A 25,902-nucleotide genomic window follows, 5' to 3' on the forward strand; every position below is an offset into this window, starting at 1 on the left:
TCTGTAGCATTCCTGATCAATGGCCATCATTCATTCACCTCATACCAATATGCCAGTTTCTGTATTGGCCACTGGTAATACATAGCCCCTGTCCACATGGAACATAAATATGTCAGAGCACAACATGTTGAACAAATGACAGATTGCTTAGGAGCATTTAATATCCAGCCCTAGCTTATCTGGGAGGACAGGAAGTCTTGTTGAAGGAAACAATGTTTATATTGAGCATTGATGGATAAGTAAGGATTACGTAGATTGGTGGGAATCCAGGGATGGTACACGGGATAGTTTTGAGTGGTACAGACTGAATAGTTTGGAGAATGAATGTCTCTAATGATGGGGTCACACTGCTTCACAAGTTCATCCTTTATGGAGTTAAAAACTCTAGATTAACGGCTCCCTTATGAAGGCTGCCTTCCTTTGACGTTCAGTATTAATTCTGGCCTTGTTTTTGGAGCAACATACTGAGTCTGTGCTTCTACAAGAGAACTTTCTAATATTTGTTAATCTGGTCTTTTTCAGGTAAAATATTTTCTAGTCCTGCCCCAGCTGGGCCTATCAGCATCCTTTGTGGGTAATTTCTAGTTAGTTGATAGGGAGCTGGGGACTGAACATAACATTCCAGATTGTCTAATGAAAAACACTGAGTGTTCCTTTACTTCCTACCGTTAGACACCAGACTTCCGTCAATGCAACCTGAAATTATAATAGCTTTTTTTCAGCAGCTTAAAAAGATAGAAGCATAATTAATAGAAGCTCCTTGAAATCACCACTTCTGAAGTACCTTTTCTCTGAATAGCTTTGATTTCTCCTTTTTTGTCAAATAGTTGGCTGGCTGCAGCTCAAACCCTCCTTTTTGACAAGACCGAAGCCATCTTCTTCCTAAGTCCCAAGCTGCCCAAAGTATACTTTTGCTCAGCACACACCTGGTTTTGAAGCACCCATAGCCATTCTCATGATCCCTGACTTCCCCCAGTCCTTGAGGCCTGTCCTCCATTGAAGCTTCTGTTGTCATCTGTCCTCCAGACAGGTTTACCCAAAGGGTCTGCTGAGAAAGGACAGTCGCTTAGAGTGTGAGACAGCACTCTCCAAGGAAATGTCAGAGAGGATTGTGAGGGAATGGCGGGCCTGTATCTTACTAGCAGTCCTGCTTCCACTGATGTACACAACTATATTCTGGGGCTTATTGGTAGGAGTTACATGGTCTATAGAAACCTCTTGAGGCCCGAGTGATATTAAACTAGCAGCTTTCTCTGACCTATAAGCTGGAAAGTTTGCCATCTTTGCTTTAAGAAATAATCCCGATTCCCTTAGCATCTTATTTAATTAAACTTTGGATGCAGCAAGACTTCCAGGACTAATATTAGAAAGCTGTTTTGGGAGGTGAGAATAATAGAACTGTAGGGGACCATTGAGGCATCGACTTTGACCTTTTCGTTTTTACAGATGAGGAAACGAAAGCTTGAGGTCATAAAACCACTTACTCAAGATTACAGAGGTAACTAGCTGCTGAGCCCAGACTTGAACTTGAGTCAGTTGAAAGAGAAATCCGTGGGGCTTGCCTAAGTCTCTGTTTACACACAAATCTCCCTCTGGATAACATCATTTGCATCTTGGAATTCGTTCCTTTCCCCTTTGGCCTCTACTTTCATTCCTGACATTCAGCTATTCTTTTTTATTATTTTTAATGTTTATTCATTTTTGAGAGACAGAGAGAGACAGAGCATGAGCGGGGAAGGGGCAGAGAGAGGGAGACACAGAATCTGAAGCAGGCTCTAGGCTCTGAGCTGTCAGCGCAGAGCCCGACGCGGGGCTTGAACTCACGAAGTGCGAGATCATGACCTGAGCTGAGGTTGGACACTCAACCGACTGAGCCACCGAGGCGCCCCCTGACATTCAGCTATTCTTGATTTAAAATGTCTCAAATACTTTCACCTGCTAGGCCCTGTTGGCAACACAAAGATGGACGTATCAGGATGCATGCCTTCACATTCTTACAGTCTAGTGGGGAAGGCAGCTGTATATGCTACCAACTATAAAATTAGACAGGAAGTGATAACAAGCACTACTAGAAGCACAGAGCCTGTGGTGTTTCAGGGATGAAGAAGTTAGATTCTGTTTGGCAGGGGTAGGAGGTTAGATGATGAGGCACGGGGCAGAGAAAAACTACATGAAAGATACGGTGTTATAGCTAAACTTGAAAGATTGAAGGTAAAGAGGTGTCTGTTTCCAGGTGGAATTAGGTTTGGGGAAAGAGAGATTATCCAGTTTGAAGTGCAGCAGGTAGGAGGAGGGTAAGACTGGAAAGTTGGTGGAGGACTGATCGGAAACTTTTAACGTCAATTGAAAGAATTCGAACTTTAGGAGGTTGGCAGTAGGGAAACACTAAAGAATTTTTGAACCGGGGCTTTCAAAAGATAAATACACAGTATGTATAATGTTGCTGGGGAGATTACTTAGGAAATTCTTGGACTGGTAGTCAAGAGATAGTGTAATGTTGGCAAGTGGAAATGGAAAGGAAGTGACAGGTGCAGGAAATATGGCAGAGGAAGCTTCTACAGGATTGTTTGTCCCTGATGTGCAAAAAGGCAGAGGAAAGCAGCAAAGGTTAACGCTAGGCTTTCAATCCACGTGACTCAGAGAATGGTGTGCCCCTATTATGACTAGAAGTTCAAGGGAAGGAAGAGATTGGGAAGGAGTAAGATGGAGGCTTTTCTGTTGTACACATTGAATTTGAGATTCTGGCAGGACATTCAGCTGGAAGAGTCTAGAGCTAATTGGAAACGCAGGTCTGCGAGAACAGATGAAAAGGCTCACCTTGCAGGATCTCACAGTTGAAACTGTGCAGGTGGCTGGTGTTGCTGAGTTGGGAGGAAGGATGGAAGAAGAAAGTCTGAGGGCCCGGGACAGGATTTGGGGAAGGATGGTGGCAGGCTGGAGCGGGAGCAATGGAGAGAGGAGGAGTTGGTAAAAGACCAGTCAAGAACCTGGAGAAGGTGGTGTATGGGAGCCAAAGCAACATGAGTTTCAGGGAAGAAGGGAGAGGCCCGTTTTCACTACTGCGGGCAGGCTGAGGACCATGAGGACTGGGGAGAAGACTCTTGCCGTTCATCACTTTACATTCTTTATGGTTTTGTTGGTCTTAATTGTAGAGGATAGCTTCTTCTGTTTCTGCAAATTAGTAGGCATAGGCAGTCTTGGTTCAGGTGTCTATCTGTACTCAGAAACCTAAACTTCATGCCTGATGCGTGTAAGATGTCATTTCTTACCGCATATCCAGCGTGAGTGCGTATATACTGGAATTCCATGAGAAGGTGGGTAATGCGTGGCCTCTGTCAAGGTTCTTACTGGAATTTTGGCTGAAACCCCCAATCTGTCAGTGTCGTTCCTCACCCACCCCACCTGTCATTGCCTCTGCCACGTCAGTGTGTCCTGTACTTCGTGCTGCCTCTTCCTAGAGTTACGTACATGCCCCAGAAGCGAGACACCGTTTCTAATAAAAAATATCAAAGGAGGACAATCAGAATGAATGTGAGGAAGGAAGGAAGAAGGTGCTTATATACACTGTTTTCCAGGCACCATTTAGGTGATTCGCCTTCAGTATCTCATTTAATCCTCATAATAACCCTGTGAAGTAAATGGTATTGTCCCCATTTTACAGATGAGGAAACTGAGATGCAGAGAGGTTAAGTGACTTGCCCAAGATCACACAACTAGTAAGTAAGTGTGAACCCAGATCTGACTCCAGAGCCTGTGCTCTTTCCCATTACATCACACTGAGGCTCTGAGTTCAGAGTTCTAAAGTTGGTGTGCAGACCCAAGAGTCATGGGGAAGCTCTGCCTGATGTTCTGGGGGAGCCAGCTTTGGGATGTGATATATAGAGGTCTGTGCCTATTGCTGACGCTTATGTCATTTTTGCCTTAAGTTCTTCATTGTTCACTCACTTTCTGGTTCTTCCTAAGAAGAGCTTCACTCTATGGAATTGTGTTATTTTAAGGTCTACTAACAAGAATTAAAGATTGATTGCCTCAGGGCGCCTGGGTGACTCAGTCAGTTAAACGTCCGACTTCGGCTCAGGTCATGAACTCGCAGTCTGTGGGTTCGAGCCCCGTGTCCAGCTCTGTGCTGACAACTTGGAGCCTGGAGCCTGCTTCGGATTCTGTGTCTCCCTCTCTCTCTGCCCCTCCCGTGCTCATGCTTTGTCTCTCTCTGTCTCTCAAAAATAAATAAACATTAAAAAAATTTGCCTTGGGGTGCCTGGGTGGCTCAGTCGGTTAAGCGTCCAACTTTGGCTCAGGTCATGATCTCGCGGTTTGTGAGATTGAGCCCCATGTCGGACTCTGTGCTGACAGCTCAGAGCCTGGAGCCTGCTTCAGATTCTGTGTCTCTGTCTCTCTCTGCCCCTCCCCCCTCAAAATAAAATAAACATAAAATTTTTTTTTAAATAAATAAAAGAAAATCGAAAAGATTGCCTCCAGGGAATGGAACTCAAGGTGAGGAGGGTGGGGCAGGAGGCTGTTGTTTTCATCACAAGATGAAAACTAGGCTTGTACTAGGCTATTTTTTTTATCATGTTATTTTGATTTTCTAAAAAGTCCCTTAAAGACCAGTAGATATTGAGATATAATAGCAAATACTATGACTACACCAAAGAACACACTTTGTTACATTCATGACTGTGAGATATATTCTTATAAAATCACAAAACCTACAATTTGTGCACCTGTTCTTTTATGTGAAGGTTCGTAATGAGTTTTACAAGGATACACAGGGTGTAATACTGGTCTATGATGTTGGGCAGAAGGACTCCTTTGATGCCCTTGATGCTTGGCTGGCAGAGATGAAACAAGACCTTGGACCTCATGGAAACATGGAAAATATTGTATTTGCGGTGTGTGCCAACAAGGTAACTGCTTTGGAAATGTTTGCTCAACCTTCTGAATTCATTATGGGAGGAGTGCAGCTCTGAGTTTGGGGGAAGAAATGAAAAGAAGTCCTTATTCTATGATATAGGAATCAACATCTTTTCAAAACCTATGTCCCTAAGACATAAAGAATAAAACCACAAACTCTGGTGTACCAGGATATTTATCCATTTTCTTCTGGTGCCATACTTGGGGAAGGGTATTGGTGACTGAGCAGGATAGGTAGACCCTCTGAGTAGGAAGAGTTTTCTCAAAGGAAAAAGTGGGAAGTGTGGGACAGGCACTTGCCATTTTGCCACAGAATATCAGTCTGTGTTCAATATTAGCAATTTTTTTTGTCCCTTGTGGTCCGTATAATTGCATATACTAGTGCTGGGGGTTCCTTTAGGAGTGGATTTTGCTTTAAGAAAGAATTGATGAAAACCTCACTGGGCCTGTTTTAGTGGGTCATGTTTGGGGTCTTCTCTGTGTCCTCCAACTTCCTATTTCAGATCGACTGTACCAAGCACCGCTGTGTAGATGAAAGCGAAGGGCGTCTCTGGGCCGAAAGCAAAGGGTTCTTGTACTTTGAAACTTCAGCACAAACCGGAGAAGGAATCAATGAAATGTTCCAGGTAAACTAGCATTATTTTGTTTGTATCAAGGCTGACCATGCCCAATTTTAGCTTAAATTATGAGAAACAAAAATGTAATAGGAATTTGTCATTAGAATAAGCTTGGTCTTTCAGAAGCTGGTGAGAAAAAGATAGAAAGAGGGAGAGAGAGACAGAGAGAGAGAGAGAGAGAGAGAGAGAGAGTGTGTGTGTGTGTGTGTGTGTGTGTGTGTGTGTGATGTCTGCCTGCTGACTACAGATCTGGGTGATTGTCAGAGTTACTATGGGAAATTCTTCAAAATACAGATTTCTGGGCTCTAGACCCACCAGAAGCTTAGTGCTGTGACGGAGCTCAGGAATCTATATTTTGAAAAACCTTTCTAGGTGATTCTGATGATCATCAAGTTTAACGACAGTTATTATATACTGACAGTAGAACAAAGATTTTCTTTAAAACTGCCTTTGGTTAATGGTGTTACATTTGCACGCATAGTTATGTGGAAGCATTACTTTGGCAAAATTGCCTTGCCAGAGTGAATGTGTATGGTGCAGCTAGAGAATAGGGGACTGTCATTGCAGAGTCCACCCAGTCACACATAAAGATAAGGTCTTACCCACCAAGTAGGCGATGGAAGGATGTACTCATATTGCAACCTGAATGAATGGTCATTTTTAAAAAATTACTAATCTTGAATCATTTTAAGGGAATGAGGCTTTTTAAAATAATAAATTATAAAGTCAACTCTTAATTACAGATACATTTGGAGGTAAGTGGTGGCATGAATTATGCATTTTTTCTTATGAATATGTCTGATATTTTGGGAATTTTTAACATTTCAAAGAGTGTAGCTATACTGTAACGAGTTGTTCTTAATTATTGAGTGGGATTTTTTTTAATCTTTTATGCTGAATTTCTTTCTCATAAGATGTCACCACCCCTACTAGAAGACAGGTTTCATCCTTGGCTGACAGGCTGAATTGGGCAGCAGTAGCTTCTATTTCAAGACCAAATAAGGTTGATGTTGGCTGCCACACTCTGTATCCCATTTAGCACATGGTCCTGTGTGAGTTTGTACCTATTCATGTGCAGTAACGATGCTTAATCATTTGAATAGTATTTTATCATTCTGGCGAAGTTTACGTGTTTCATCTCATTTGAGACTCTTACTGTATGATGGGTATTGTTCTCATTTCTGATGTTATAGTATCTAAGAGTAGTAAAGTGACTTCTTCAAGGACTATAAATAATGACTGTTGAAAATTAAATTTCTTTCAGCACTTCAAAGGCGATGGTCCATTCTCTCCTGGCCTGTGTTGAATCTCATGAGACGTTAGCACCCATTTTTACTCTTATTCTTTTGTACATAATGTGTTGTGTTTTTTTCCCCATCCAGCCACTTTCAAGAGTTCATCTTTGGCTTTTAGCATGTGGACCATGTACCTGGGTGTGGTTCTCTTTATATTTGCCCTGCGTGGTGTTTCTTGAGTTTCTCAGATTGCTAGGCAGGTGTTTTTCACCACTGTTTGTTCAAAAGTTTTTTGGCTCAGGGTGTCCGGGTGGCTCAGTCGGTTGGGCATCAGATTTCGGCTCGGGTCATGATCTCGCGGTTTGTGAGTTTGAGCCCCGTGTCGGGCTCTGTGCTGACAGCTCAGTGCCTGGAGCCTGCTTCGAATTCTGTGTCTCCTTCTCTCTCTGCTCCTCCCCTGCTCATGTTCTCTCTCCCTTTCAAAAATAAAGACTAAAAAAAATTTTTTTTAAGTTTTTTGGCTCTATTTCTACTCTTTTCCTTCTGGGACTCCAGTTACATGTGTATCAGACCATTTGATTTTGTCCCACCGTCCTTGAGGCTGTGTTTATTTTTCTTCCCTTTTTCTCTCTTTTTCAGGTTGTGTAGTCTCTATGGTGACAGTGCACAGAGTATGAGATATGAGCAGGATCAAAAAATAGTTTTCACTTCAGACAACAAAAAAATAGGCAAAGAATCTGAACAATTTACAGAAAAAGCAATAAGCATATGAAAAGACACTCCACTTCACTTACAATTAAAGAAATGCAAATTAAAACTGTGTGACACATGTAGGTTTGGCAGAAGGGAAGCTGTATGATAATGCCCCATAGTGACAAGGGTGTAGAGAAATAACACTGTCAGACACTGTGATGGGAGTGTAAATGGCACCGTTTTTTCGTATGAAAATTGTCAAAATCAAAAATTAAAATGCCCGTACACTGTTATTTAGTACTTCTGCTTTTAGGAATTTGTTTTAAAGCAGTATCTCCACAAGTGTGTGGAGATACACACACACACACACACACTCACACACACACACACACACACACACACACACAAAGTATTCACTAAAACACTGTGCAGTAGCAAAACCTGGAAACAATAGCCTTGTCTAAGAAAATAGGGAGTTGGTTAAATAAATTAAGATATAGTCACACAGTGGAATACTGAACAGTCATTAAAAAGGAAGAAAGTGTCTAGAGGCAGCTGGAGAAAGGGCCTAAGGTCTATTTTTATGTGAAAAAATGCAAGGAGCTAAGCAGTATGTTTAATCTGCTCTCTTTTATGTAAGAGTTTAGTGTGTAGATGGAGGTACTGGTATTCTGATAGAAAATTTTTCTGGAAAGATACTCAAAAAAAATATTAACAATGGCTACTTCAAGAAGAAGAACTTGAGGGACAGAGAGACATAGTTTTCATTTTACACTTTCATTTACCATTTGAATTTTTCTGACGGTATTCATCTACTACTTTTTTTTTTTTAACATTTATTCTTTTTTGAGAGACAGAGGCAGAGCGGGGAAGGGGTAGAGAGAGGGAGACACAGAATCTGAAGCAGGCTTCAGGCTCTGAGCTGTCAGCACAGAGCCCGACGCGGGGCTCGAACTCACAAACTGTGAGATCATGACCTGAGCCGAAGTCAGACGCTCAACCGACTGAGCCACTCAGGGGCCCCTCATCTACTACTTTGTAACTTCAAGTATGGTTATTTGAGAATAGGATTATGAGCCATTTAAATTTTATTCCTTATACTTTTGTGTTCTTAAAAAAAATACACAAGCACACGCACACACATATAAACATACACAATAGGATGAAAGAAAAAAAATCTTCCAAACTATATTTGCTTTATGGTGAATTTTAAGAGTTATTGGAATGTGTTAAAATTCTTTAAGTTATGATTAAAAGGAATTCCTGTTTCCACAAAGTCAGTTCTATTCTGGGATGATCTCTTTTTGCAGACCTTTTACGTATCCATAGTTGATTCATGTGAAAATGGCGGGAAACGTCCTCTCACGAATAGCAGCGCTAGTTTCACCAAAGAACAAGCAGACACCATTCGCAGAATTCGAAACAGTAAGGACAGTTGGGACATGTTGGGAGTCAAACCTGGGGCCTCAAGGTAAGCAATGCTCTAGGATATTCGTGCTGAGTGCTATCAGTTGTCAATATTATAGGTCCGGTACATCTTCTTGTAATTGGCTAGAAATATGAAGTTTGTAGAAATGTATTAGATTATGTTATAACTCTTCTTCACTGAATTAACTGAGTCCCAGAGAAACAAAATAGAGGGCACAGTTGCCTGATGAGGGAACTTTGTGGTGTATTGCATAAAAACTTTCTGAAACAGCATGCTCTGATTTTGTCTGTGTTGAAAAAGAGCCTACAAGCAAATGTAACCTTAAAAAAAAATACCTTACAAAATCATAGAGCTTTAGAAGAGGAAAAGAACTGGGGCGCCTGGGTGGCTCAGTCGGTTGAGCATCCGACTTCAGCTCGGGTCATGATCTCACGGTCTGTGAGTTTGAGCCCCGCGTCGGGCTCTGTGCTGACAGCTCAGAGCCCGGGGCCTGTTTCCGATTCTATGTCTCCCTCTCTCTCTGCCCCTCCCCCGTTCATGCTCTGTCTCTCTCTGTCTCAAAAATAAATAAATGTTAAAAAAAAAATTTTTTTTTAAAAAGAAGAGGAAAAGAACGTTAGCAGCTTATCCAAACATTTCATTTTATAGGTGAGAAAACTGGGATTCGTGAGACTAAACACATGTTCAAGGACCCTAGGCTGATTCTGTCTCTTTTCTACTGCACTTAAAATACTGCTAGGTCCTCATCTGTGTGTGAATTTATGTTAAATGGTTTTATTTTTAGCCAAAAGAAATATTTGGGAGGAAGAGAAATACAATCACTTTTCTTTGTTGCTTGTGTAAAAATAAATCCTTGTTCAGTATGGTTATATAACTTTTAACAATATAACGCTTCTGTTACTGCACATATTATAATTTTTATTGGAATTATAAGGGTTCTCGGATCTTTTTATTTTATACCATAACTTTTCTCCCCATCCTTCTCCCTTTCTACTTTTTCATCTTTATTCCCACAAAAGAAAACTACACGTTGAAATGCCTTCTTGGCACCAGTAGCATTAAGTTTCTCTTTTCCATTTTGGTCTCATAGCGTATCTTTGAGTCTAGAAGGCAAGAGGGGAGGGGGAGAGGAAGACAGTAACTGGTCACCGTGACTTGCCAGGCATTACTGAGGACGCTTTAAGCACCTGAACAATTCAGATGGTCTCATGTATATAGCTCAATTAATTGTGCCTTTTAAATGTCCTTTTGGATTTCCATAGTCTCCTTCTAAAGTCTTCCGTTTCACCTCCAAGGGATATTGGCTCTAAAATTAAGAAACTCTACTTGTTAGTTAACTTAGAACAGGAAGGAAAAATAAAATTTGGGTTCCTTACTTATTTACTATGTTAATTGGAATCTACCAAAGTTTATAGGACCTCCTTAAGTTCTATACTGTTAATCAATATTAACATGTACTTTTCTTATCTTTGTTTCTCTGGGTCTATCAAACAAATTTTATATGGCAGTGAGCACATTTCAGAGAACCTATAAGCAGTTTTTAAAGGTATAAAGAGTTTTATTGTCTGTTCAGTGATGTGTTTACTACTCTTGAACTTTAAGAAAATTTTCATTTTCAGTAGAATTAATGTTACTTTGTTAAAAATATTTAATATATTTTTTATTTTGGAGAAGAATTCTGGCAATTCAGATTTCTTCAGAGAGGGAAAATAGGATTTTTGTTAGCTAATATCAAAAGTAAAAAAGCCTCGTGCATGTTTTAAAACAAGAAAATTCGGGACTCGTCTGAGAGCAGAAAGCGAAAAAAGCCTTACAATACATGCCCCCAGCCTGAACTGTTAAGATGACCCTGTGGCCTCAGTCTTTCCAGGTAGACACACAAATTTTCCGTCACCTGCAAGATAATCAAAGACCATCTCTAATTCAGAGAGCCAAATAGAAATCCTTCTGATAAAAAAGGAAGGAGAAAAACTAGGGCATTTGGGAAAGCACCACATCCAGGCTTATAGGATAATTGGAGCCCTGAATTACACAAGGAAGGTGGGAAATAAAACCATCTGGTAAGGACAGAGCTAAACCTGGCCAGAGGAGGCGCTGGGCACTTAGAAGCGTCTGGAGCCTGACACCAGAGGATGCTGAAGAGCAGGGAGAGGGGCATGTGGTCTCCAGGCTCCTCCACAGCCGGTCCCTGCTTCTTGATGAGCTCCGAAGCCTAAAGAGCCCTCCTGGAGCTTTCCTGGCCTTTGCGGACACATTCTGTGCTGCTCCTTTCCTCTCTGGATTATGTTCACTTCTCTCTCTCTGTAGCTCTCAGGTACCCCTCTGCAGCGTCCCTTTCTTGGTCAATGGTGTGACCATCTTCCCTGAGCCTGAGCTCCTGTGACCCTGGAACTGCTTTCAGCCCATTTCCTAACGTTTTCTCCACCCTTACATCCAGCTCATCATCTGCTTCTGCCAACTCATAATGTTATGTCTCGTCTTCGCTTGTTTGTCTCCACAAACACCTTGATCCAGACTCTTGGGACTTGTGCTTGGGTTATTGTGACAACCTCCTACCTGTCTCCCAACTTCAAAAAACAGCTTTCTTAGCACCCTTTTGTCACGAAACACCTACTGATGTCATTGTTCATCAAATCCACTTTTTTGTTGTTTTAGTTCCAAGGCCCTTCTCCTACTGACCCCTGCTTCCTGACCAACTTTGTTTTTGTTACCTCCCAGCGGTGTCCTCATGAAACTTCATGCGGTGGCCCTGCTGTTCCTAGTCTTTGCCAGCTCTCTCCCAGTTGCTCTGTCTTTCCCCACCTTCCTTCAGAACCCTGTTCCAGAGGCCTTCCCCAATCGCCCCACACCCTCATCGTGAGTGCCTGCTGGGTACTGCGGACCTTTTCATCGGATCTTTCTTTTACCAAGGGCTTTCTTGGTGTTTCCATACTCACTTCACCCTGTGTTTCTTTTTCTACTTTTATGTAACGTATTACTTATTTGTATATTGTTGGTCTCCTAGTCCTTTAGTCCCCCTTTTGAGAAGAGGTGGTCATTATTTGGGAGATACTTTCTGCAAGAGTTATTATGGAACCCCTGACAGCCCAGCTGCAGGGGGCGGGGGCTGGCCTGTGGCTGACACAGAGCTTTGCTGCTCTCTCTTAGGGATGAAGTCAACAAAGCCTATCGGAAACTCGCTGTGCTGCTTCACCCTGACAAGTGCGTGGCGCCTGGTAGTGAAGATGCCTTCAAAGCAGTTGTGAATGCCCGGACAGCCCTCCTGAAAAACATCAAATAGGAAGTAAGAGACAAAGACAAGTGTGGGCCTCACGTACAAACTGACTCTCCCTAGAAAGGAAATAACCAACATGGATTTTTTTTCTCCACAAAATCCTACTGCTTTTTTCACCCGTGTTGTCATTTGTAAATTAGAAATCGAGGTGCCTGTTACCATTTCGCAGACATTTTTCAGAGCGGTGAAGAGAACCGAGCACCCCTTGTACACTGTAGTTCATTTCATATTTCCAGGTAATCTGAATTTTTTCCCTTTCATTTGTAAGCTCTGTAATTGTAGCATCCCATATGCACTTCACTCAGGAAAGTCCGTGAGGTTTCTGGAGGGAGGAAGAAGGATAAGAGAACCCTTACACTTTTTCTTTTTTTTTTTTTTAAATTCATCAGAGAAGGAAACAACAAAAACAAGGAAACAGTATCAAAAACCCCCAAAGTTTGGTGGAACCTCACAAGCGAGTCATTCCTTTTACAAGTTCCTTAGGTGGTATTTGAACCATCGTTCAATCTATAATTAATGAACTCTTGACAGCCCTTTGGAAGTTTGTGAGTTGAGGTGATACAGTTCTGAGTTGAGCAGCCCTTTCAGCACCTGCAGTCTGGTCCCCTTCTCCAGCCACCAGGGGGAGGGACGAGCTGGTCCTGAGAGAGAAAGGGCCGTGGCAGCCACGAGTTCTGGCTACACTGGCTGCTCCTGGGCTTGGCCCGGATCTGAGGCCTTTCTTTAGCCATGGACTTGGGCACTGGTAGTGGTAGGGAGTATCGTGCACCTAGGAATCAGGAATCTGACCCCAAACAGAAGTGCTTGCAGGTCACACTAGAGCTTGTGCACATATCTCCAAAGGGCAAGGCCAGAGGCAAGGCCAAAGGGCAAGCCCACCCTGCTGGGGCTTGTCTGATGCCCGGCGGCGGAGAAGCCCCCCTATGAGGCTTATGCCTTTTGTTTCTGCATTGTCTGCCCCGGATAGGCAGGAAAGGCAGGGTAGTCCCCCACGAGCCGTGCCTCGTCCTCACTTCCTCATCTACATTAGCTCCCCTTCTTCCTCTTCTCTTCCTCTTATTTATTTATTTATTTATTTTTAATATACCATATCTGTCATTTTTCTCTTCTTGAATCCCTGGCTTTTGGCCACTGCCTCCTCCAGCCTCCCTTACAAGCCTTGACCTTACAGCCCTCCCCAGCAAGTCCTCGTTGACCAGAGACAAGTATGGGTCCTTGGGGTGGTGGTGGAGGGAGAGATCTGAAGGCCTGAGTGGAAAGAATCTCTAATTTTTGCTTTGGCTCCATATTTCTGAATAGTGATGATTTTAAACTACAGATTATGAAAACTAGTTTCACATAGAGAAACACATTCTCTTGCCATAGTCTCCTCCTCAGTATCCAAGGCATGGATGAAGATCAAGTATATCGAGACTGACCATTCTTCCAGAGCTTACCGAACTAGTCTCACTGTTTGACCCATATTATCATCAATCTCGGTACGTTACTCACACTGTTAGCTGTGACCACCCTGCACTAATTGGGGCTTTAGGGTACATAAAATTTTACTGTCTATGAATTTTAAGCAACTATCCCATATTGATCACCAAACAGCATTCACCTTCTACCTAAGAAGAAAAGCCAGTTTGGTTTAACTCAAGCCCTTTGCAGTCTTCTGGATTCTTCTCTCCAAAGCAGCTTCACTTTGTGCGGCTGCACTAGGGCTGCATTGAGCTTGTTGTCTGGAAACCAGAGCACTGTTTTCTAGTATGACTTTTCATCTTGGTGATATTGAAAATGCTTCTTTTTTTTACGAATTGAGTTCGATATATGATTTCCTGGGGATTTTGCTCTGGACTTTTCATTTTAAATAGCTTCCAGGACTACAGAATTCCAACCCAAAATTTTTGCAAATTTAAATTTTGCTTAAGGCCTTCATCATGCCTAAAGTAATTAAATGTAGATGTATTCTTGCAACAGAAGTAGAGTCATGTAAACGAGGGATTGTGCATGGTAGTGTCAGCCGACACTGACGTGACAGCTCAGAGTATGTGGCCCTGTGTAAAGCCTGTGCCGGGTTCATCACTGTTACTGAAGACCAGACTGGTCACCTCATTCAACTTCGTTGTGCAGATGAGCAGAGAGGTCTTGTGCTTCCATTCCTATGCGAGTGACTTGTTGGAATTTAGCCTGATTTTGGTTCTTACGTCTTGGAACTCAGTTCCCAATACCTTCATTATTCATGTGAAGGGTGGCCGTGAATGACTTCGTTTGTGTAAAAGAAAGAAGAGAAGAAAGTTAAACTTCAGGGTCCTAGAATTGGTCCGAGTGCCATAATCCTCGAGTAGAATATTAAGGGATAATAAAGCATGATTTGTAGTGCAAAGGTTTTCAATACAAACTTCATACAAAACTTCGTAGACCTCTGTGCATTAATTTAAATTCTTGGTATAAACGTGTACTTTATAGTTCAACTTGATTAAAGTCCTTCAGCCTTGTTAATCCTTCATTTAGGATTTCAAAATACATCGGTGAGAGTAACAAGTAGCAGAATCATTCCATCGGCTAAAAAAATTTGATGGAGAATTTCGTTTTTCAGAAAAGAATGAAAAGTTTCGAACAGCTCTTATTAAAGAAAAGCCATTACCTCCACGTCTGAGTCACCAAGAATTAACAGTTTTAAAGCTTGTTAGAAATCCCTTGAGGCCTTTCCAACTAATTGCCCATCCTACCTAAGCACTTTAACATACACCCTCCTGTGTCCCCCTTCTTTTCCCTTTGTGGCTTCTTTTGAATTGATGTTCTCAGCTGTCAACACTTTTTTTACTCCAGCTCATCATTTCATTTCTTCACACAGATGTGTCCTTGGCTCTGTTAGCCTGTTAGCTTAAAAGTCCAGGCCTAGAGTATTGTGCTGCTACCCGGGATAAATTGCTGTAATTCTATAGGTTGCACACTATTCTTTAAGGCTTACATTTACCTCAGGAAACTTACCCTAGTATGTGCTCATGCATTGAATTCTCAACTGGTAAATACTTTCTTTATATCCATGAATAAGCCAGTACCTAGTTCACTGTTAGTTAAAAGAGCCATAGATAAGGCAGCTAAGTTTCTGAAAGAAAGCCAGAGTACGTAAGCAGCGCCCAGGAGCCCTGAATCAGTAGCGCAGTAGCTGCTCCCCAGAGAACAGTGACCCGGGGCGGGGGGGGGGGGGGGGAGGGAGGTATTTCAGTCCCAAGTTAGAAAGGGTGGAGCCGTGTGCAGATTGCCTCTGACAGTGACAGTGACAGTGCCCTTCTCAAAAGTAATTTCTGTAGGCGCTGGAATGTCACTCCCTTCTCCGCTGCACTCCATCTAGCTCACTCTCAGTCTGCCAACGTTTTTGTAAAACTTTGGAAAATGAGTTTAGCTGCGAAATATAGCTACCCACCTTCCCTTGCAAGTTTTGCAAAGTGAAGAAAGGTTCACACTTCTCATATTTGGTACTTAGCACAACTGTAAGACAGTAATGTTTGCACATTGGTTTTTCCATTAAACATTTCTAGAAAAAACACAAAGTTTAAATTTGTGATGTGGGTAAGTTAGATTGTGTCTAACAAGCAGTGCAATATTAAGCTGTGCCAAAAAGGCTCTGTTGGTGAAATGACTTGTTGGCAGGTCGGACGGCGTGGGTTAGTGCCCTGCGTTGATTTCCCACGGGGCGATCGTCCCCTCTGACTGTGAATGCAGAGTCTCTAAAGAAACCCTTTGCTCTTACGAGGTAATTTACATATTTGCTTTCTGTCGAAATAACTGAAAATGTTAGATCCAACAGTTGTTTATGTCTTGTATAGAGAGTGTCATATGTATTTAAGTTGTGTATTTTTATAAAATAAAGCCAAAAATCAAACATCGGTCCGTGGGCTGCACTTACTTGTTGAGACACTGGTCTTTCCTGTCTAACGTACTAGCCTAGAAGCAGTCCAGTCCCTCACCAACTGAGACCTTAGAGCAGACATCCTGCCTGAGTTTCCAGTTGGTAAATGGAGGAAATTTTATTCATCAGTCCGTCAGGCAGTTCTAACCTTGTTAAGTTATGGTAAAAGTGTTCGGATCTCTTAAAGATCGTGTTTGCCTTTTTCATTCAGATGAAACTGTTATCCTATTTTAATAACTGGTCCCTGGAAGCAAGAATCCTTAAGTAATAGACTGTTGTGAACCCAGAATTTGAAAGGGGAAGCCTGGTAGAGCCAACCCACAGAAGGCAGTGTATCTCTGGAGCTTTCAAACGAGAGCTGTAATTTTCATTGTGAACAATGTATGCTCTCACCTGAGAATGGCCGCCACTGTTTGGGGGAACTGCTCTGCCCTACATACTGCTAGCATGCTCGAAAGGGGAGCTACCAGATTCTCCAGTGAACCACCCTTGCTCCCTAGCCAGTCCATGGGATGGGAATGTCACCCCAGCTGAACCGACTGGCATCCTTCTCTCAGTTCTAATTGGAGCTAAGAAAGCAAACTTCCTCTCAGGAGAGGAATGCGTAAGATAGGAGGAGTCCTGCTGATGCCGGTGACCGTGATTCCAACGTCATGGAGAAAATTTTGAAAGGATGAAGCAGACATCCTTTTTAAAAATGTTTTATTTTTGAGAGAGTACAAGCAGGGGAAGGGGAGAGAGAGAGAGGGGACAGAGGATCCGAAGCAGGCTCCACTCTGACAGCAGTGAGCCCCATGTGGGGCTTGAACCCACAAACCATGAGATTGGGACCTGAGCCAGAGTCTGAAGCTCAACTGACTGAGCCACCCAGGCGCCCCCATAAAGCCGACATTCTTAAAGACACAGAGTCCTGGTCCCCGAAGTGTCCTGGGCTGGTTGTCCTTCAAACCCATATGCCACCCCAGAATGCGTCCCACAAATCTCCAACCACTGCATTCTGCTTAGGCTAGTTGGAGTTTGCTTTCTGTTAACTGAAACTAAAAGAATATTAGAAGATAGTAGACTTCAAGGATTCTAAGCAAGGATGAGAAAGCTATGGTCTGTAGACTGGTACATTTGGTAGGTGTATTACAACATTTATATATTATAATATATCCAATTACTTGATGTTTCTCAACTGGAGCCTTTGGCTAGGTCTTAAACCAATAGTAGCCAGTTGTAAACTTAAAAGAAAAATTAGGTTTATTCAATTCGTCTCAGGGTCAATTTAAGAAGCAAAATTTTATCTATCAGGGGCACTTGTAATTTCTTAAATTTCCTTAAATTTTAAAGTATTCACTTGCCATGCTATGTGTCAGGCCCTGTTCTAGGCACTGAGTACATAACTGAGCTCAGAACCAACAAAACTCCCTGTGCTATGGTACTTAGTGCTCTAGTGTGCTGTGTGTGTGTGTGAAGTTTTGAAGAAAGGTTCTTTTTTTCTCTATAGGCTTATTTGCTATAGGTTTGTTTGGAAAGAGGCAAGTTTGCACTTTTTCAGAAGTCTTCAAGATACGCAGCTTGGAGTTAATACTCTGATTGCTTCTATATACTGAAGATCATGTAGGTTGTTTAAAGCCGTATTAAGGTTTTTTTGGAGAACTTAATCATTATCATACAAAGTTCAGTTTTTCAGGGCGCCTGGGTGGCTCAGTCGGTTGGGCGGCCGACTTCGGCTCAGGTCACGATCTCGCGGTCCGTGAGTTCGAGCCCCGCGTCGGGCTCTGTGCTGACAGCTCGGAGCCTGGAGCCTGTTTCAGATTCTGTGTCTCCCTCTCTCTGACCCTCCCCCGTTCATGCTCTGTCTCTCTCTGTCTCAAAAATAAATAAACGTTAAAAAAAAAAAAATTAAAAAACAAAAACAAAGTTCAGTTTTTCATATTGGACTGGAGGAAATAGTTCCAGACTTAAGGAGGTTCTTTATATATGTTTTATGTCTATAATTAATGTATTCTTTCAAAGTAGTTGATAAGGTTGTATTTATTTGGAGGGAAAACATCTAGAATTTAAGTTGTTTTAGTTAAAATAACGTGTACCTCTAATATACAGTTAAAATTTTGATCAGTTGACTGTTGTAAAGGATGCTATGACTTCAAGAAAATTATTCTCCCTGCATCCAAAACAGTTGGTTGTTAGTGATCATTATAAAATCAACAGAGGCAGCCCGTGACAGCATTTTACCGAGGCAAGAGAAAGTAAAAGTCTTCTATGATCCAGAGAAATTAAAATGTGAGGTGCCTACATGCCTCAGATATCGGAATGTGAACATTTGGCTAGTTTCAGAGTATGAGAGAAAACAAAAGGTTAATAAAATAAATACTAAAGAGAGAAGGCGTCTCAGTGGTTCCAAAGGAAAATAAAATGAAAGAAACTATCTCCATTCTGAGTAGCAAAGGAGCAAGTAGAAAAGCCCCAAGTCAGTGTTTGTCAGATTTTTTTTATGGACAGAACCCTATATTCCTTTTTTTTTTTTGTTTTTTAGGTATGGTAGCTTTTTAAAAAAATTTATTATTATTTTTTAAATTTACATGCAAGTTAGTTAGCATCTAGTGCAACAATGATTTCAGGAGTAGATTCCTTGATGCCCCTGACCCATTTAGCCCATCCCCCCTCCTACAACTCCTCCAGTAACCCTCTGTTTGTTCTCCATATTTGAGAGTCTCTTATGTTTTGTCCCCCTCCCTGTTTTTATATTATTTTTGCTTCCCTTCCCTTATGTTCATCTGTTTTGTCTCTTAAAGTCCTCCTATGAGTGAAGTCATATGATTTTTGTCTTTCTCTGACTGACTAATTTCACTTAGCATAACACCCTCCAGTTCCATCCACGTAGTTGCAAATGGCAAGATTTCATTCTTTTTTATTGCAGAGTAATACTCCATTATATGTATATACCACATGTTCTTTATCCATTCATCCATCGATGGACATTTGGGCTCTTTCCATACTTTGGCTATTGTTGATAGTGCTTCTATAAACACTGGGATGCATGTGTCCCTTCGAAACAGCACACCTGTATCCCGTGGATAAATGCCTAAAAGTGCAATTGCTGGGTCGTAGGATAATTCTATTTTTTGTTTTTTGTGGAACCTCCATTCTGTTTTCCAGAGTGGCTGCACCAGTTTGCATTCCCACCAGCTGTGCAAAAGAGATCCTCTTTCTCCACATCCTTGCCAACATCTGTTGTTGCCAACAGAACCCTATATTTCTAGTGAACTCCAACATGGGATCCCTGTATATAAAACATCTAAGAGCAATGTTTTATGAGGATAAGTTTGTAAGTTGACAGTTTTAACATCACTCCTTATGAAGGCAACCAATCAGGCAGTTCTGCCTCCCAAGGCAGATGGCAGGGTTTCCACCAGAAGATGAATCCCCATGCCCTTCCCTCCTGCTCACAAACGCTGGTTGGGGGAGCACCTCACCCAAGAAGGTGATCAGCCTCCAGGAAACACTGTTACGAGCTGCTGTCAGGCAGTCTGTACAGCTGGCAGGCTGGTCAGGGACTCTGATGACCTTTTAGACCTAAGGGAAAGCAACATGGCTTTGTGTAGCGAGGCAAAGAGCTGAGCTGCAAGTCCTAAGAAATGAACAAGACTTCTAGGGGCTGCGGCTCCTGAAAGAAGAGGAAGAAAGAAAGGCCAGGTAAGAAGAGGCAGAAGGCTGGGGTCCTGGGAAGGATAGTTGGAAAGATCCTAGATACTAAAAGTTATTAGATATCCGGGAATATTAGAAAGATAGCCACAGAGAAGTGCTGGTAACAAAGACAACCAAAGGACTTTTAAGAAGACGGTATGTTTTATTATGTGATCACCATTTTACAGATGAGAAAACTGACGCTCAGAGAGGTTAAGTGACTTGCTCCAGGCCACACAGGAAGCTATTCAAATCTGCTTGCCCAGCTTCAGAACCCAGGCTCCCAGTCTATGCTATCAGCCTCAGGATCAAAATTTTAAAATATTCTGCTTTACACTCGTAAGTAATATTGTACCCTCTTGTACCATGTTGCTTAAATGAAATAAATAGGTTGTATTTTTTTAAAGACCATGAAGGTACAATTTTCCTTGTAATGACACAAGTTTATATCCTACATGTGTGCACAGGAATGAAGGAAACTTCTTTCTGAGGGTGCGCAAGCCAAGAGGGAGTTAGCATGGCACTTAAGTAAACAGTGTGTTAAAATGTGGAATATAGGGGCGCCGGGGTGCCTCAGTCAGTTAAGTATCCGACTCGGCTCAGATCATGATCTCGCAGTTCGTGAGTTCGAGCCCTGCATCAGGCTCTGTGCTGACCGTGTGGAGCCCGCTTCAGATCCTCTGTTCTCCTCTCTCTCTGTCCTTCCCCTGCTTGCACTCTATCTCTCAACAATAAATAAACATTAAAAAAAAAAAGAAACAAACCCAGAGTCCAAAAAGAATAAAACAAAACAAAATGAAACAAGGACTACAGTACATTTGGATATATTTATTAACAAGTTTTTTTTTTTTTCAGTGAGATTTTGAACAAACCCATGCAGAAACTCTGATGCCTCTCAACAGCTTGAAAATCACGTCCTAAGGGACATCCACCCAAGTCAGCAACTGAAGGGTAAAATAAGCCTGAGAATCTGAGAGATAGATCCTTTGCAGCACGTGTCAGCCTAAGGGCTTTGCTTCTAGGTGATTTTCACACCCTTAGTTATTCTCTTGTCATGGTTAGAACCCTATGAAGCCCTAAAAGGGCAGTTTCCCTCCCCCCCACCATCCCATAGTCCTGGCCTTTTGTGTTAGAATCACTAGCACCACTGGAGGAAAGACGCTTTATAATCACCAAACTGTCCACAGTGATTGTTTAGGGAGTGGGCTTTAGGGGATGAGGTTAGGATAGTTTGACTTTCTACCCTGTTGTCTATATTATTTGTATTTTCTCAATGAATATAAACTGTTTTGGTCATCTAAAAAGTTAAATGAGGGGTGCCTGGGTGGCTCCGTCGGTTGAGCATCCAACTTCGGCTCGGGTCATGATCTCATGGTTTGTGGGTTCAAGCCCCACGTCGGACTTTGTGCTGACAGCTCAGAGCCTGGAGCCTGCTTCTGCTTCTGTGTCTCCTTTTCTCTCTGCCCCTCTCCCACTCACCTCTGCCTTTCTCTCTCAAAAATAAGATAAAACATTTAAAAAAAAAAGTTAAATGCAACGACAAAAAGCTAGATATGGTACCAGTTAAAAAGAGAGAGAGAGAGAGACTCACTCTAAACCGTTTGTGGGAACCTCTAAGTAGGGTGGCTCTGGGCTGTAATTAAATCCTACCTCTTTACATTAGTAGGAACTTTATCCTAAAAGAGAAAAAATCTTTTCGTTTCTTAAAAGTTTGTTTGAAAAGCTGACATAGCAATCAGTGCTGTCTGACTGGAATTTCAAATTCGCTTAATGTAGTCACGTATCCGTGAATCCACTCTCCTATAACACAGAAAGGGCAGAACTGAAATGGGAAGGCTGGGATAGAGCCTTATCTCTCCTATGAATTAAGAGAGCAGCCTTGGGCAAGTAGGTTCACCTTCTGACGTGCACTTTCCTCGGTTATTACATGAGGCTGTTGACTAAAGAACATTAAATAACACCTAAGGTCCTTTCTAAAGACCATTACTTTCTGAAATTTGACAAAGGCCATAAATTCCAGGCCCCCAGACCTCTTGTAAATAATTCTATTGTAACACCGCCACTCCGAAGAAAGAGAAGGAAAAGGAAAAGAAAAATGGTTTTAGAAAAATGTTAGTGAACTAGGCTCTTCCTAAAGTTAGGAATAACAGGCATTGTTGAACCCTTTCATTTCCTTTCATAAAGAAAACCTTAAACTCCCGCTACACGTGGTTGTGATTTCTGCTCACTTTACAAAGGCAAAAGGTGTTGGGAACTTTTAGGGATAAGTCCACGGAGACTCAGATGTTCAAAGACATTCTTTATTCCTACGAAATGGAAGTCATCTTGGGTCCTGAGGTCACATTTTCCACCAAAGGTGGGAACACTTAAAATTTGCCTCTTAAGGCAAGTTAGTCACTTCTGGGTTTAAACATGATCAACTCTAGATTAAAACCCAATACATTTAAGACCCCTGCCTCCTCATACTTCTACCCCCTTCTTTCTCCGATGGGATCTAGACTTGGGGAAAAGGGTGCCTTACTTCTCATCTTGGCCAAGAGAAGCATTTTGGGGCCCTCGTGCTGTCCCCACACTAGTGGCCTCGCTGTGCTCTGGCAGACCCCACCTGGTGTGCCATCTGCTGCTAACGTCACAGTCCTGCCCTGGCCTCCAGACTTGAGGTCCAAGTGCTCGTCCTCCTGGTTGTCCAGCTGGCTCTTGGCCTCCTCTGCCCTGCTCCCTGGGCCTCTGAGCACCTCTGTGCCCTGCCCACCTGGAGGGTGGATAACTCCAGGCCACCTTCCCCCCAGCCCCGCCATGAGGCCCAGGCCCTGGGGCCCCTTTCGGTCGTCACCACTCTGACTCTGGTGTCCTGTCAGATGCAACTTCACGCCAGGCTTCCCCTGGAAACTGCAGCCTCCCAGGCTTCCCCTTGGAAGCCCCCTGGAACTTTTCTATCTGGCCCTAGGGATTACTGGTGTGCTGGATCTTGGGGAGGGGTGCAAGGAAACTCTGATTTGTAGCTTTTGCCCAGCTTCCGTCGTGTAAATGCTCTCCTCATGCTTGATTTCAAGCTAGGAAGATACAGCACTGAGCTTTCACGAGCAAACTCCAACCTGGCGCTGTTTACTCCAGGACAGCGTGGGAATGTACGGGCAGGGGCGTCTCTGTGCATCCCCGCACATTGAAGCGAAGACCCTCCCCTTTCATCTTGTCTTCCCAACTAGAGTGTCAGCTCTTTGGGGCAGGATTACATCTCACAGCCTATCTCCCAAAGCACTTCTCACAGTGACTTGCAGGAGGCACTCAGTACTTATGATGACCGATTACACTCTTTAGCAAAATTGCCACTAAGGACTTTTTTTAATTAAATTTTCTTTTTTTTACTAAAGTACCACTGACATACAATATCCTATTAGTTTCAGGGGTACGTCATAGCGAATTGATCCTTTTATACATTATGAAATGATCCCCGCGTTAAGTCTAGGTGCCATCTGCTTTTAAAACCTGTTTTTGCTATTAGAGTTATGAAGGTGGCTCACTTCTTGTGATTTTCCCTAAAGACCAGATGGAATTAGTCCAATGACCCACAGTTCCTCAACCCTGCACCCGAGAGCATGCCTGCCATTATTGCCATAGAATTTTTAAAACAGCAAGGTATGGGGGTTCGTGAAATGTATTTAGTGGGAGGGATTTGGTTGAAATCAAATGAATTTATATCATGGTTTAAATTACTAGGCAGGAAGACCTAACTTAACTCACCAGCAGCCTCCAATCAGCCTTATAAGTGGGCATTAAGTCTTTGATAGTCTTTTTAGCTTGAAGTGTATGATTCATTGTAAGAAAGAACAATGAAACATCTACTATTTGCAAAGTAGGTGCTTTAGGAACTGAGGAAATGTATAGGACAAAGATTCTGGAAGTGGGATCTGGGACCAGCAGCCTGGGCCACCTCTGCCCCATCCTTTGTCCCAAGAGACTGAGCTAGGGATTGCTTAGAGCCTAGCTCGGTGCACCTGTGCAGTCAAAAAGAGAACAGATCTGGGAAGTAACTCTTCTTTTCTTCCCTCCTCAAACACCTACTTTTGCAAGCCTTCTGTTGCCCCATGGGATAAAGTCAGAGTTCCTACTGTTTACTGAGCACTTACTATAGATCAAGTACTTTCTCAGCAATTTAAAAGCATTTTTTAAATGTTTATTTATATTTGAGAGAGAGAGAGAGACAGAGACAGAGTGTGAGCAGGGGAAGGGCTGAGAGAGAGGGAGACACAGAATCCGAAGCAGGCTCCAGGCTCTGAGCTGTCAGCACAGAGCCCTATGCAGGGCTCAGACTCACAAACTGTGAGATCATAACCTGAGCCAAAGTTGGACACTTAACCGACTGAGCCACTCAGGCGCCCCGAAAAGCATTTTATTTCAGTCTCACAATGACTTTTTAGGATAAAGATTTTATCCCCATATTATGGATAAGGAAATGTGCTCAAAACGGTTAAGTACATTATCTAATACCATAGTGTATTATTGCCTTATGGTCCCTCCAAAGATATGTCCATTCAGAACTTGAGAATATGACTTTATTTAGAATAGAATCTTTTCGTATGTCATTAGGGTAAGGATCTTGAGATGAGATCAGTCTGCATGAGGGTGGGCCCTAAACCCATTAAGAATCCTTACAAGAGAAGGGGAAAGAGACAGACACGCAGGGAAGAGGAGGACATGTGAAGACTGAGGCAGAGACTGGAGTTAGGAAGCGGCAAGCTGAGGACAGCCGGTGGTTGCGGGCAGCTACCAGGAGCCAGGGGAGGGGCAGAAATGGATTCTCCCTCAGAGCCTCCAGAGGGAACCAACCTTACTGATTTGGACTTGATTTTGGACTTTTGGTCTTTAGAAGTGTGAGAGAATCAATTTCTGCTGTTTTAGGCCTCCCTCCCAGTTTGTAAAATGTGCAATGGTGGCCATGGGAAACTAATACAATCATTGAGCTACTCCAAGAGTGGCACCTGTGTTCAGCCCGGGGCCTGACTTCAGAGCCCTTGCCATTCTCCACAACACCGCACGGCCCTGGCCTGGTATAATCCAGCCTCCTTCTAGCTTCTGTCTCTTTACCCTCCCGTGTGCTCTAGGCAAGTTCAACTTCTTGGTGTTCTCCGTATATGTTGTTCTGTTCATGGCTTTGTGCCATTGTAACTGCTATCCCGTTGACTTGACATGCTGTTATGGACTGAATGTTTGTGTCCCCCCCCACACCGGGTTCATATGTTGAAGCCCTAACCCCCAGCATGGTGGTATTTGGAGGTGGGAGTATTTGGAGGTAATTAGGTTTAGATGAGATCATGAGGATGGAGCTTCCTCTATCCACCAAGTGAACACACAGTAAGGAAGCAGCCATCTGCAAGCCAGGAAGAGAGCCCTCACCAAGAACTAAATCTGCTGGCAGATTTAGTTGATCTTGATCTTGGACTTCTAGCCTCCAGAACCTTGAGAAGTAAGCGTGTGTTGTGTAGGTCCCAGGTCTGCAGTATTTTGTTCTAGCAGCCTGGGCTGACTAAGGCACATATTCCTTTCCCCTCTCCTCTTTGCCTGGCAAACTCTTACTGAACTTTTATATCCAGCTCAAATGCCTCCATCTCTGAATTTTTTTCTAGACTCACCTCTGCTCCTCAGGTACATTTAGTAGATTTTCTCCTTAGCAGGGCAAGGTGTCCTCAATGTATTACTTCTTGGCAGATGAGGACTTTATCTTTTCTATCTTTGTGTCTTAAGTGCCTAATAAAAGCATAATAAGTATTTGATGAATGAATGAATGAGTGACCTATGTTGCTGTACTGTGGAATAGGTTGTAGATCCTCCAACCACACAATTCCCAACAGATTATGAAACAAGTTACAGAATACAATTGAATGTTGATTTAAAAGGAGGCCCAAATGAGAGTAAGAAAATAAAAGAGTGTGGGTGCCCTTCGCACCCAAATATGTTGCTCATTAACCAATCAAATCTTGGTGTAGTTTTCTTGATGAAATTTGTCTAAGTGTTTCCCTAGTTTGTGGAAGTTCTTCACAAAATTGACAAGAGAGTTGGCTTTGCCAGGAACCAGGCCTGGCCTTTGAGAGGCACCAGAACCGACACTGTCGATGGCCTACCCAATCACCATTCATCCTTCTTCCTTGCTGGCAGATTCCTAATGTTATCCAGGT

At 42.7% G+C, this 25,902-nt stretch overlaps 1 protein-coding gene across 4 annotated transcripts in view; it reads left to right on the plus strand.

Moving 5' to 3' along the window:
* DNAJC27 (DnaJ heat shock protein family (Hsp40) member C27) overlaps positions 1-16,034 on the plus strand; it is a 34,434-nt gene extending 18,400 nt beyond the window's left edge. For 2 of the 4 annotated variants that reach the window (XM_045447536.1, XM_045447537.1), the window contains exons 4-7: positions 4,743-4,907; positions 5,418-5,540; positions 8,770-8,930; positions 12,036-16,034. In XM_045447536.1, coding sequence (XP_045303492.1) covers positions 4,743-4,907; positions 5,418-5,540; positions 8,770-8,930; positions 12,036-12,168 — 582 coding nt within the window. In that variant the 3' untranslated portion in view covers positions 12,169-16,034. Of the gene's footprint in view, positions 1-4,742; positions 4,908-5,417; positions 5,541-6,445; positions 7,137-8,769; positions 8,931-12,035 lie in introns of those variants that run through there. The other 2 variants (XM_045447539.1, XM_045447538.1) reach the window with 2 other exon arrangements.
* The last annotated feature ends 9,868 nt before the right edge of the window (positions 16,035-25,902 follow it).

Source organism: Leopardus geoffroyi, chromosome A3 (genome assembly GCF_018350155.1).
Source record: "Leopardus geoffroyi isolate Oge1 chromosome A3, O.geoffroyi_Oge1_pat1.0, whole genome shotgun sequence".
Lineage (NCBI taxonomy): Eukaryota > Metazoa > Chordata > Mammalia > Carnivora > Felidae > Leopardus > Leopardus geoffroyi.